General features: G+C 39.7%; 1 protein-coding gene across 1 annotated transcript; it reads left to right on the forward strand.

Moving 5' to 3' along the window:
• The first annotated feature begins 6,600 nt into the window (after positions 1-6,600).
• Positions 6,601-8,616, forward strand: LOC148353056 (uncharacterized). Its single transcript, XM_088353402.1, has 2 exons — positions 6,601-7,403; positions 7,605-8,616. Exons 1-2 carry the CDS (start codon positions 6,648-6,650, stop codon positions 8,403-8,405), a joined length of 1,557 nt encoding a protein of 518 aa, XP_088209528.1. The 5' UTR covers positions 6,601-6,647; the 3' UTR covers positions 8,406-8,616.
• The last annotated feature ends 4,875 nt before the right edge of the window (positions 8,617-13,491 follow it).

The following is a 13,491-nucleotide window of genomic DNA, read 5'->3' on the forward strand; positions in this document are numbered from 1 at the left end:
CCTGTGGAACCAATCCTTTACACAGGTTCTAGATTTTTCTTACCTAAAACTGTAACCCATGGCCAAACACACACCTGCAGCGTCTGCGTCAAACGTTGATACAACACCACTCCATGAAAGTATGCGACACAAAATGTATCAAACATTAGGGAAAAGGAAACCTAAACGTAAAAATGTATATGGCTTTCGTTTGACCAAGAACATCAAACAGAGAGTTATGACAAATGCACATTGAGAACTTGTTGGTATAAAGGATTTTTTATTCTAGTATATTCTATCCGAACTAATTATTTTATGAAAAACAACGAAAATGATTAAAATGATCATATATGCATGAAATTTTAAGGCAAAATCTCAAATACCTCTAAACATTACTTACTATTGTTGTTGGGAGAAATAAGTTGTATGTGTGTGGCTTAAAGTGACTGACTTTTTTACTAATATAATAAAGAGAAGTGACTTCAACCTTCCTGAAATAAATGTGTCGGACTCTGTGCATGCCAAGTGCAGGCAGGCAAAAAGATCATCCTGTCATGATGGCACATGTCAGTATGTCAACTTTAATGAGCTAAACTCGAAACCTCAGTAAAACGTACTCAACGCATTTTCAGGCTTTGCAAGAAGATCAAAAGTGAAAGTAACTTGAGCAAATCAAAGGAATTTCTTCAATAGCCTCTACGCTTGACCGTGTGTCAGTTGTCTGTATGAAGTTTTATTTATATGGAAAGCACTTTCAATTATTGTTTTCAAGAAATTTTTATATGAACCATCATGTTTTCCCGACACTGTAAAGCCGATTGATGGAATTGAACAAATGGGAAAACAAAAAAAGATAAAATAAGGTCATCTGTGGCTGCTTTGTTACATATGTTTTGGCAGAAGAAGCAACGTTTGCATAATTTAAACAAAATTTCAACTTGCGTGGTTTTCATTGAAAAGTGAATTGCTTTCTGTCTCACGAAAACGTTTGCTTATGGATTAGCTCAGCAATGCCATGGAGGCTGGCAAAACATAGAAGACAATGGCGGCCCAAATAATACACTGTCTCTTTAACCATCCTCTTGTCCGAGCCTTTAGGTAACACACCCCATGTAAGCAAGCAGGTGGCGACCCGTTTTCAAAACCAAATGTAAAATACACTAAAAATATTATATCATCACATTTTTCCTCACCTCTCACCTTGCCAGGTTTCCTTATCCATGAAAAAATACATAGGTTTTTTTCAATTATTTTTGGTGTGGGTAACGATCTGCTTTATTTTTCTTTACTGTTACCACTATGCTAAGTTTCTTCTTCTGAGGTTCTTGTCCAAGGTCAGAGCTGGTGACAAAAGTGGTCACAAATGACTTTGTGACCCTGTAGTCCAGTAGTCACATGAAGGACCACATAATTTCCTGTTTTCGTCTCAGTGTTGCCACTTGTCGCTTTACCTGTGCAAATCTGAAAATTCCAGATATAGCTAGTTTTGGTATCAAAGGCTGCCCGGATTTTAATGACATACTTCCCTGACTTACGTTCATCTGAAAGGTCTGAAGTGACGTTGTTGCCTGAAAAATATTTACCAGCTCTAAACTGAATAGACCTTCCATTATTTTTTTTTCAGATATACCAGAAAAATGGCAAAGTTCAAATGAGCGGGAGAGGGGCTGGCTGTCATTGTGTTGACAGACAATCCACTTACTATTTCAGTTTTGGGGGTAGTTAGTGTTTTATTACATTTTTTATAGCTGGGTCAAAATAATAGATATGTAACCATTTCAATTAGAGCATTTTATAAGGTAGCAAAAACTTGTTTTTTACTCGTTTGGGTTAAAAAAGACGTTCCCAACAACGTAAAGAAGCATTGATGTAATAAACAAACGTATGTGGTTTTTGTATTTGAAGTAGCAATTGTAACACAAAAAAAGGTTAAGACTGCTTGATTTCATAATAATAGTGTCAATGCTCTTTTATTATTATTATTACTATTTCTGTATTTATTTTGAAATTCCAATTTTTTTAGTTTCCTCAACTTGCATTCTAAGCTAATCTTGGAAAAGTGATTCAAATTTTATCCTACTGAAATCATAACATCTCAATGCCTTGTGTTGCTTCTACATTGTCATGGATGCGCTCACCCACATGGGCCACAAACATTTGGGAGATCTTGCGCAATTCGTACGTGCAATTTACTAACAAGCCCATCACAGTTGCCAACAGAAGCAATGGAGGCCAGCGAAGCCATTAATAAGAGCCCGGCCAGCCCCCAGCAAGAAAAACAAGCCTTATCCACCTGAGACCACAGAGGGACAGGATGCAGGCTACTTATAGCCAAGCAAAAGCCGGCCACAAGAATAGCAGGAAAAAACGCTTGGCTATGGGAGCCCGGAGGAGCCTTTTGAAGTGCGCCACCATCAGAACTATTCCGATATGATCCGCAGCAGCATCTTTGAAGGCAGGTTATCCTCCGCCGCCGCCTTGTGTCCTGTTGTGAACCAATTGTTTCCTCTTTCACTTTGTCTGTATCTTCCTGTAGAAACTGACACGGCTTTATTGTTCTCCTGGGCAAGCGAGGGAAAAGGGGGGGATGGAGGACGAGGAGGACCTCCGTGCTGTTCTCCCGATGATGGAGGTGGACGATTGACTTGGGCACAGGTGGCCAATCTTGGGAGTAACGCGTTACAAAGGAACACGTTCCCGTAAATCGATTATATTTAACGGGAACAAGTACTATAACACGTTTTTAACTCGATTAGGGCAATAACGTAAAAATGCGTTTTAAGAAGCATTGTCCAAAAACGTAAGAATACATTTTCTTTTGTTTTAGTTCAAAGAAACTATTGTAAAGGGTTTGGCGCAGCTCATCAGTATATATCAAGCCTTTGAGAATTATTTTAGAAAGGAAAATCATTAAATGGCGGGAGTGGCTTGGATCAAATCTTTGTCCACACATAAAAGGATCCCCCACTTCCTATTGTTGCTTCTTGTATCCAGCGATTGAAGTGTGAAGGCGACCCCCGTATGGCTAGCTTAGGCATGGTGAAGTGTGTAAATATTATTTATGAATTTTGGTTTAAGATCAGGGGATGGTGTAATTGTAACCTGCAGAGTCCTTTGAGACATTTTGTGATTAAGGACTATGCAAATGAATGTGACTCGACTTGACCTGATAAGTACGAACAGAGCTCATTTTCTTTCCGGATAAAAAAGTTCCTTTGTCGTCGTCGGGGCAGAGAGGGATAAACATTTTTGCACGTCTGCAGGAGTGCGATCACCGATGTGACCTTTCCATTTGAGGGAAACGTCTGGCATTGAATGAAGTAAGAAAAATTTGTAACTCACCTTTGTAAAGCGGTGCATTAGTACACTTTTTTTAAGCAATCATAGACTATAATGTCTTTTTACTGTTTAAAAGTCTTTGTTTGATCACAAATTAGCATAAATCCCTCAATCCGCCAGAAAAACAAAGGTAAATATCAACTAGAAGTTGTGCCCTGTTGAGACACAAAACCATTTTAGGGCGGCATTTCCTTTTTGGGTGTATTGATCGCTTGTGATCTTGGCCAAACCTGTTCTGGCCTGGGTGAGTAGAATATCTCTCTGGGCAAACTGTAGTTATCAAAACCCCAAAAATGCAATGTCAGCTTTTTGGTAAGTTTTCACTTTGGGGATAACCTACCTGACTGCTTGTCAAAGAAGGTGGTCGTATCTAAATACATATACATATATATATATATATATATATATATATATATATATATATATATATATATATATATATATATGTATATATATCCGTCAGAGTGAGCGTAATTCCTCCACACTGATATTCCGACATCATTCCTACCGTATATACTTACATTCAAGCCATATTCATAACTTCAAAATAAAATACAGAAATCTGGAGGTCAGATTATACACAAATATTTTATTGTGTGTAACCAAAGCCAAATGTTAGGTAGCACATGGGCGTGGGGGCGTGCCTTATACAGGAATAATAAAATCAATGGGGCAATCATAAGCACAGAATATATTGTAAATTAGTGATGAGGTTCTCCCTTTCATTTGTAAAATTATTTTGCAATGCACCATGCATGGCGCAAAGAAGGAAATTACCCAAGAATGGAGGAAATCTTCAAGTGGTTTGAAGACAAAAACAAAATGGATATGGAGTGTCTCAGTTATCTTAGTTTGCAAACTCTCAAGATTGCTCAAGCCAAGAAATATGAAGGGTTCACCGTTTTCAAAGATTGGTTTTCACTTTTTCTATTATTTCTTGGATTTTGTGGCTACTTTTAAAGAAATTTAGGGGGTCCGATTCAATGTGCGTGTACACAGTAATTTATCACCTACTTATGTTATTGTGAGAGTAAAACGCTACTTCTGGGTGTCAGTAATTTAGGGGAAACACAATTACTTTTTAAATTAAGTAACTAGTAACTGTAACAATTACACTTTTTTCAGTAACGCGACCATTACTGCAGGTGACAAATGGGTGGATGACCCCCTCCTCAGTGAGCCGTTTCCTCCGGGTTCTCAAGGTCGCGACCGCGGCCCTTCACCCAAAAGTGGCCCCTCGGGGTCGTTTGTCAGCCAGCGCTGGCAGTTATGTCATTGTGTAAACAGCAACAACCAGTGTGAGGGGACATATTTAGGTTTTTTTTTCAGCGCAGCAACGATGGCTTTCCCATCAATTTTCTAAATTTATGGCATTTTCACAGTGGTAGGGAAATGCACCTGCAAGTGTGTGCAGGCGGATATAACATCATCAATACACGCCACGGCAGGACCAGAAGACTCTGTAATAAACACTATTTACGTCATGCAGGAGTACATATTGGAATAGATCTGAAATACAATGTGGATCTTTTAAAAATACACCATCTTCATTTTTTTGTTTGCTGAATGTTATTTCACTGCTTATTTTACTATTGTCATGACACACTATCTTTTTCATTCTTAATTATTGCATTATCATTATGACTTGGGCAATTTTCAAAGCACTACATTGTAAATATTTTTTTCTTATTTATACTGACAGTCTTTTATCATTTTTCTCTTTAAAGTCGTTATTACTTGTTTACCCAGGAGTGCCATGTCTGGTATCTTAAATGCAAACACAATAAAAATCAATGCAGTTTAATTTTATTTAAGCTGTTGTTTTTGAAAGATTAACACATTAGTTGAATACATTTTATTTTTAATAATACAATATCATATCATAAAACTATCCAGCCATTATCTGCACCGCTTATCCGAAGTAGGGTCGCGGGGGTGCTGGAGCCATCTTTGGGCAGTGGGCAGGGGACACCCTGAACTGGTTGACAGCCAGTCGCAGGGCACACAGGGACAGACAATTCGCTCGCTCATTCAAACCTAGGGACAATTTGGACCGGCCAATTAACCTAACATGCATGTTTTTGGAATGTGGGAGGAAACCGAAGTGTCCGGAGAAAACCCACGCAAGCACGAGGAGAACATGTAAACTGCGCACAAGATGGTTCGATCTCATGACCTCAGTACTGTGCCGCACATGCGTTAAGCACTGTGCTGCCGTGCTGCCTTCATGAAACTATAAATCACATTTTTTTTTCAAAAAAAATAAATGAGACATTTATTGTGTTTTCTTAAACTGTATCCGTATTTGTATTTTCTTTTCAATCATGTTGAAAAAAACATCACATCACAAATTGAACAAATTACCTGAAAAAAGGGACAAAGGTTTATGAAAGGCCCGTCCCCAAAATAATCATAATTTCTTACATCATTACAACAATCATTTGTTAATCCATTTAAAAATGATCACATTGTGTGAATCATGAAACATACAATATTACACAGATTCAGAGATATTTTTATTTTCCTATCTTTATTTCCTCTAATCTCTAACAACAAAATGATGTTTAAAACCTAAAAAGAAGAGGCATTTTCACGTGAAACATTTAAAACAAGATTAGACGAGTACCAAGAGTGAGTCACAAGCAGGGGTCAGCAATAAATGATTGGTGAAAAATTAATGCCATTAATTGCGAAAAATTAATGGAATGGTTGCTTAAATTCATAAATCCATTTATTGCAAAATTTAAATAATTAGCAATTATTGCGAGTTTGCGACCCATTAATTGCGAAAATATTGGGGTTTTTTGTTAGTCGATTGCGTCAACAAACGTGCAAATTTTCTCGCCGCGCGAGCATTTCGTATGCGGTAAAGGGCATATACACGCACAATCGGGACAGTGCATGCATACGGGTAAGCTACCGTGTTTCCCCCATTATAAGGCCCAGCTTTTTATGAGAAATGAAATTCAACCTTCCTGCAAATAAGAGGCTCATATTACCTATGAAAACCGTAGATATCAACGTTATTTAACAACGGCAATGCTTTTCTAAGAAATTTTTAGCGAAAATTTATTACTTTTGCACATATTTTTATTTCAAAACCTCAATTTTTGACGATGATTTTGAAGTAAGGCCGGCCTTATATTCGGGGAAACACGGTAGCTGTACGTACATAGTGTGGTTGCTAAGCAGCTTTTTATTGGTCGGGACAAAATCGGGCTTGTTGATTAGCTCACGTTTTGCCTCAAGCACGTACGTCGTGGATGCACATACGCACATGTTGTACACCACTACTATTAAGCTGTATTAATTGTAATCTTCGCACGGTTATGGGACCGAAGGAAAAAATGGTTAGAGAGTACTTCACACAGATTGATGTCGTCAACGGCAAATGGCGCTGCTCATGTGGCGCCGAGCGCATCCAACGGCGCAACACCGGTTGGAGCAATTTGGAAAGCCACATTAAAAGTCAGCACTTGCAGAAAGAAAGTGATGCAAAGAAGCAGGAGTCATCCAATCCTGGATCGATAGAAAATTTCCTGTCGTCACCTTCAACCGTTTGCCGAAAAGGAATACGAATCTTCAAGTGGCTGCGGTTGGTTTGTATCGACCTGGAGCCTTTCAATGTTGTTGATCGGCCTACCATCAGGGACATCAGCAATACGGAGCCAATCTGCACAAACACCTTAAAGAAGTATTTGGCCTTGGTGACACAGGGTGTGCGACAGAAAATCGCCTTCGATCTGCCATCCCGATTCGCGGTGGTATTCGACGGATGGACTTGTTCTTCCGATTATTACGTTGGCGTTTTCGCCTCGTATATAAGCCCACGCGGTCGGGAAAGTGCTCTCCTCGGCTTCTCAACACTTTTGGATCCCAAGGCACAGACGGCTGAAAACCACCTGGTGTTCATCGAAGACATCCTTAGCAGGTACGGCAAGTCTATGGCCAACGTGGTGGCGCTTTGTGGCGACAACTGCAAGGTGAACAAAGCCATTGCAAAGCAGTGCAATGTTCCTCTGGTCGGCTGCGCCTCCCATCGCTTCAACCTCGCTGTCAAAGAACTCTTGAAGCCCTACGAAAAGGTGAACTTCTTTTCTATGCTGCTTACTTATATCTCACAATATCTATATTGAAGACAGAGTGCACTCTGTCACAGCGGTTCCACAATATTTTTTTCACATACCCCACGCGGCCACGCCTTCTATCAAAGGAATTTTACGCAAGGCGATTTTAACCTGCTCAAATTTAGCATATTTCTTATTTCCTGCTTTTACTTTTTTAAGGTACTCTGTAAGTTGAACTCCTTGATGGCTCGCCTGAGATACAGCACGCTTAGTGCACTACTGGATGAGTACACAGACCTTCGACCGTTGACGAGAAATGAGACACGGTGGTCAAGCACGGCAAAGATGGTGCGCAGGTTCTTCGAGCTGCAGAAAATTCTTGCAAAAGAAGTTTTCACCACCGACCCAAGGGTGATGGATTTACTTCTCAACGCAGCGGATGTTCATAAACTCACTCAACTCAACGGTGATTTGGCCAAGTTGGATTCTTTGACGCTTACTTTGCAGCAAGAAGATCTGACAGTCGCAGAGGCGAGGTACCTCTTTGATGTTGCAATGTCGTCCCATCCTGCCATGGCCCATCACCTCAGCCCCGACGCCGAAATCGTTCAAGCGCCTATGTTTGAGAGGGCTATTGTGAAAATTCAAAACCAAAAACATGGTCAACTTACGGCAAAAGAGCGTCAAGCAGTGGAGGCTCTCAAAGTCACCGAAACTGCACCGGTCGATGAAAGTCCAATAGATGAGTCATCGGATATGGCCTTCGGCCAAAATTTGATAAAACGGCGCCGCCTGAACATGATGCTGCCCACCTTTGATCAATTTATCGATACAACATTTATACTGCCAACTTCCAACATAGTAGAACGCTTTTTCAGTGCTGCCGGACGTGCCTATGCGGATGAACGGTACAACTTGTCAACAAATTGCCTAGAAGCCCAACTTTTTTTGTTTTCTAACAACCGCTTCTGGGACAGCGAATTTGTTTCCCACATCGTTTCATCTAATGAAAATCTCTAACATTTTCACTATCTCCGATGTTTCTATGTTGTACACATTTTTGTTCATAAATGAATGTGTAATAAATAGCAAAACCTCTTATTACTAAGGTGTCTTACTGCGCATGATAATGTTGGCGTGAATGTTCTATCATTCACTGTTCATCTAACCTCAGTTAGTGTTCCGACAATTCGCATATTAACTTAGGAGGAATCGACAAATTATAATTATAAAACAAACCCCAACATGACGGTAGCTGATGTGATCACCAATAACTCAGAAGATATTTTTTGTACTAAAAGTAAAGATTAAAGGGACCAGTTTGTTCGACCATATTGACACGGCTAGTATACCATTAAATTACCAATTAATGGCTAGAAATCCAATAAATACCCATTAATTGGCCTTGCCGCAAAAAAATTAATTTTAATTTTTTCGCACTTAAATATTAATTTTTTTTCCAAAAATCAATTAATGATGACCCCTGGTCACAAGGGCCTGACGAGACCAAGTGAGAGCCAGTGCCTGTAGCGTTCACAGAAATATATTAATTTATAAAGGCCAAAGTTATAACACTATAAAAACTCGCCACAATGTAATCAATGATGTTTTTATTTCACAAAATCAGAAAGCATTTTGGTTACGTGAAGTAATTAAAAATTTAATTAGAAAGCTAATTAGATCAATAATTTCAAAGGTAAATGAGTAATTTATGACACGTCATCCGCCAAAAAATAGGAATTTATGGAATTAACATTTTTTTCCCTCCTTAATTTAAAAAAACAAGATTATGATTAAATCAAAAGGAAAACATTAAAAAAGGCTGCTGTGGAAAGGCAGGGCTTATATTTGTCCCTTAAGACTTTCCACAGTTAAAATACTTAAAGAAAACATAATAAATTACAAATTACGTTAACAACATTTTTTTTCTATAAATATGCACATCGTGGATGTCACGTGGGGGACCGGAGCGGAACGGAGGAAGGAAGGGAGAACTCAATTGCGTGACGATCAAAACTTTTATTTACCAAAATAAAAGTTGTCCAAAACTCAGGGACAAGACAGAACAAACAGGCTTTAACAAAAACGTGCAAACACAGGTTTCTTCCAACTCATCTAAACAGGACAAGGCATAACAGAACGGACAATGTGTAATGAGCCAACACCCGCAATACCCACAGCCCAACCTTAAATAGCAGCCACGCAATTAGCTGATCTGCTTCAGACCAGTCGCCGCGGCGACCATGACAGTAGAGTCTATAGAAAATTTACTTTTTAACCATATTCAACTCTAGAAAGTTTTAATTGACTCAATTCAGGAAAATTCTATTGATACCTAAACGGCTAAAATACATTTTCTTTTCAAAATAAAATACAATGTGTTGGGTTGATTACATGTGTGTTTGAGGTGTTCTTAAAATGTTTAAAGTTAAGTACTATCTCTCTTATGTATGTGTTAACAATACCAAACTGAGTTCGAAAAGCCCTTATGATTTACTTCCCATTGTGCCTATCTGCTTTTTTTTACTTTTATCAGAGTTTTTCATGGCAGAGCACATTGGGTTAGAGGAAAAGGGTTTGGGGAGTGCTAGAGAGTGACAATATGCTTGTCTTCACGTTTTTTTTTAAATGATGTTGTCTGTGGAGCATAAAAGTGGTGAAAGTAAGAAAAGGACAGCTTCTAATTTAGTCCAAACGACTATCCAAACCCCCAAAAAGGATGAAAAAGGAAGAATGTATTTGAGCGTGTCCTGAAAAATCTGATTAATGCTGCAATCATGACTTTAAGCCAGAAGAATGCGGTACAGAGTAATGTTTCAAAGCACCCCGACTTTAGTTATTTGATTATTTTTTTTTTTAATATCTCAAATAATTATTTGGAGCTCAAGCTTTGAACCTTAAACTCAAGTAAATTAGCCTTAAAACCTGCTGCCACTGTATTGTGTCGTGCAACGAAAATGAGTGCTACAAAGCACAAAGGAGATTACAATTTATGGAGACTCAAAGTGGCCAAACTGCATCTGTTTTGCCTAACAATTTTTGTTTTTAGGGGTACCCGTAGCAGACAAGATGGCACCTATGTCGGATCACTCTAGGTGAGGCTCCTATTATATATAATAAATGCAAATTTCTCTAACTATGAGTATTAAAAAAAAATTGTGTGTAGGAGCTATGTTTGCTAATTATCTAAATCAGGGGTGTCCAAACTTTTTGCAAAGGGGGCCGGATTTGGTGTGTTAAAAATGTAAGGGCCCCAACCTTGGCGGACGTTCTTTACAATATAACAGCAATTAATTTAAATACATTTCAGCGAGCTGTTCTGTGTTTCACATTTGCTTTTTCATTTTAATTTCAGCTATCTTAAGCATATGTTTTGGTTCATTTGAAACATGCATCCATCCATCCATTATCTGCACCGCTTATCCTCAGTAGGGTCGCGGGGCTGCTGGAGCCCATCTTAGCCATCCCAGTGGGCAGGGGACACCCTGAACTGGTTGCCAGCCAGTCGCAGTCTTCTTAGCATTATTTTGCCAATGCTCAGGCCTGCAACCCACTGAAAACGGGTTTGCAACCCACTTTTGGGTCCTGATCCACCAGTTGAGAACCATTCATGTAAATGATAAACGTCAGGTTAGTTAATACCCCCAAGTCGTCTTTGTCTATGTTTTGGAGTGCATCTGTTGTCCGTGCGTTTCAAGTGTCACTGTATCCGTCTTGATTTCCTCTAAGCTTCTGCAACACACGACTTAAGTACAGGTTAGTCTACAACTCAAGTTCAGCCTCTCCTCACAATTCTCCTTTCCTTTTAAAACAGCTTATCCAGGATGATCTGCGGTGGGCCGTTTACTTTACCAAGCCCCTCCTTCTGCACTCGAAGGCACACATGGTCCATTGTGAGGAGTCCCCGAGTCCTGTGGACGTTGACGTTATTAGCAGACGAATGCCTTTAAAGACCCCTTCCAGGTAATTAGGCGATGACGTGGTGGTCTTAACGACAGCCAGGGTGCTGCACCATTCCCCATCCCATTGCACACCTGCAACCTTTGTTAAGTACTTCCCTTTAGAGGTTAAGCACCCTTCCCCTTTAACTTTATTTGGGTTTCCTCCACACAGCCCCTAACAACAGGTCAAGTGACAAAAAAAAAATCTTCCATTAATTATATCTGCTGCTACATGGACCCAAGAGAGAATGTTGCGGATGCCATGTGGTGGGTCTGTACAGGACACCAATGAATGTTTATTTAGACATGCTACTTAGAATTATGCTATTGTTTTCTGGAGTCCCCAATGGACTTCATTGAATGAATCGGTGCAAAGTGGCATTGATTTATGTTCATCCCTGTCGAGCAAAAGAAAGGAAAAAAAACTAGAGGACAAGGGGCAACTATTGTCAGTTTAGTAACAGATAAGACAGTAAGCACAACTGGTAGTTAATATCTGTTTTGAAAAAGTTGTACCAATAGTTTTGTCAACACAAAGAACAAGAACAGATGGGACAAGAATTTTTTGGGTTGTTGGTCGGTTTGTAAGATCGGGCCATGACGCACCGGTCAGACGAGGTGGGGGCCACTTGGGGAGTTCCTGGCCCGCCCATGGGGGGTGGCCGACGCCCCGACGTGTGGAAAAGACGGAAGTAGAGACGAGAGATGGGAGATTGAGAGGGAGGCTCGACGAAGACTGTTTAGACTAATTCGACAATAATTCGTCTAAATTCGATGGAATTCACTTAGTTAAATACTTTAAGAAAATAAATCTGCCCCCGTGTGGAAATGCCTGTCTCTTGTCAATATTTTCCCTAAATTAAGAAACGAGCATCATTGTTAGCCGAATAAAGTTTGTGTTTGGTTAATGGAGTCAGATAACTAATTCGAACAATTTGGTAAACGCTACATTTTTAATGTTTCTTTTCCCTAACAAATTTGGCCATGAAAAAGATGTACGAACTTTAAATTATATATGATATTACAAGTAGAGCTAACAGTCTGCTACTACTTTTTGGTGGGCTATTCCTGCCAGTTACATGTCAAGAGTGGAACATAATAACCTTCTTTTCCACAAATGTTTTATCCGACAGGTATTTCTAGGATGGTTTGCCCTTGGTGAGTTCTGTGTTGTGGATTTAATCCCTGGCCCTGTACCCTCAGCGTGCAGTGGGAAGTGTGCTGGATGGCGGGTGAGGCCAACGTGCACGGCAGCTTTCCCTTATGAGCTCTACACGTATTACAGTAATCTGGAGGGCCTCCTGCTCACTGTGGCGTGCGCCAGACGTCCCGGGCGGGCAATCTCACAGACGGTGGGGGGTTCATTTTATTTCGGGGCACATTTGGTGTGGCCTATATGGCTGTTAGCAGAGCTAGAAGTGGAACTGAAGTCAACTAAAGACATTTTGTATTTATTTTAGAGCTTGGGGGTGGAATTTTAATAATCCTAGAGGTGAATGTCTTTGGATTTTTTATGTTATTTTGGACATGGCCTGCAAAATACATAGAAAACAAAGATAGATAGCCATGCCAACAAGTCGATTCAAAATGAATGTGCTTTCAACTTAAACTACCGTAAGGACAGTAGTGTGCATCTGTGGCGATTAATCAGAATAAAATGCAGGTTTAAAGCCTTAATTGTATTGTTTCGAAAACAATATTTCTACAAGACAAAACATAAATGAAATCTCTCTGTTAGTTCGTGAAAACATTTACAACTCAACCTTAATTGTCCCCCTCATGCCCCTCCTGGACATATACAGCCCTCGCCTCACCCACAAAGCCACAAGCATTTCATGTGACCCCACCCACCCATTTCAAAGCCTCTTCAACCTGTTCCCCAGCTTCTTCTATCAGGCTGTCAGGACTCTGCCTGTCCTGCCCCTCCCACCCCTAAGCCTTCTGCCATTTCAATGCACAACTGCTCTATTTGAATATCGGGCTATACTTAGCGCATTTTTCATTCAAAATTTTGTCTATTTTTATATTTTTATGTGCATATTTTTTCCCTTTTGATCTTACTGGTTGTTATCATTGATACTGTGGTTTGTTTATTGCATGTTTGCACAGAAGAAAGAAGAAGTAATATAATCTGTGCTGTGTGTTGTCCATTGGCAGCATGGCGT

Source organism: Urocampus carinirostris, chromosome 14 (assembly GCF_059441175.1).
Source record: "Urocampus carinirostris isolate Australia breed hairy pipefish chromosome 14, RoL_Ucar_1.0, whole genome shotgun sequence".
Classification (NCBI taxonomy): domain Eukaryota; kingdom Metazoa; phylum Chordata; class Actinopteri; order Syngnathiformes; family Syngnathidae; genus Urocampus; species Urocampus carinirostris.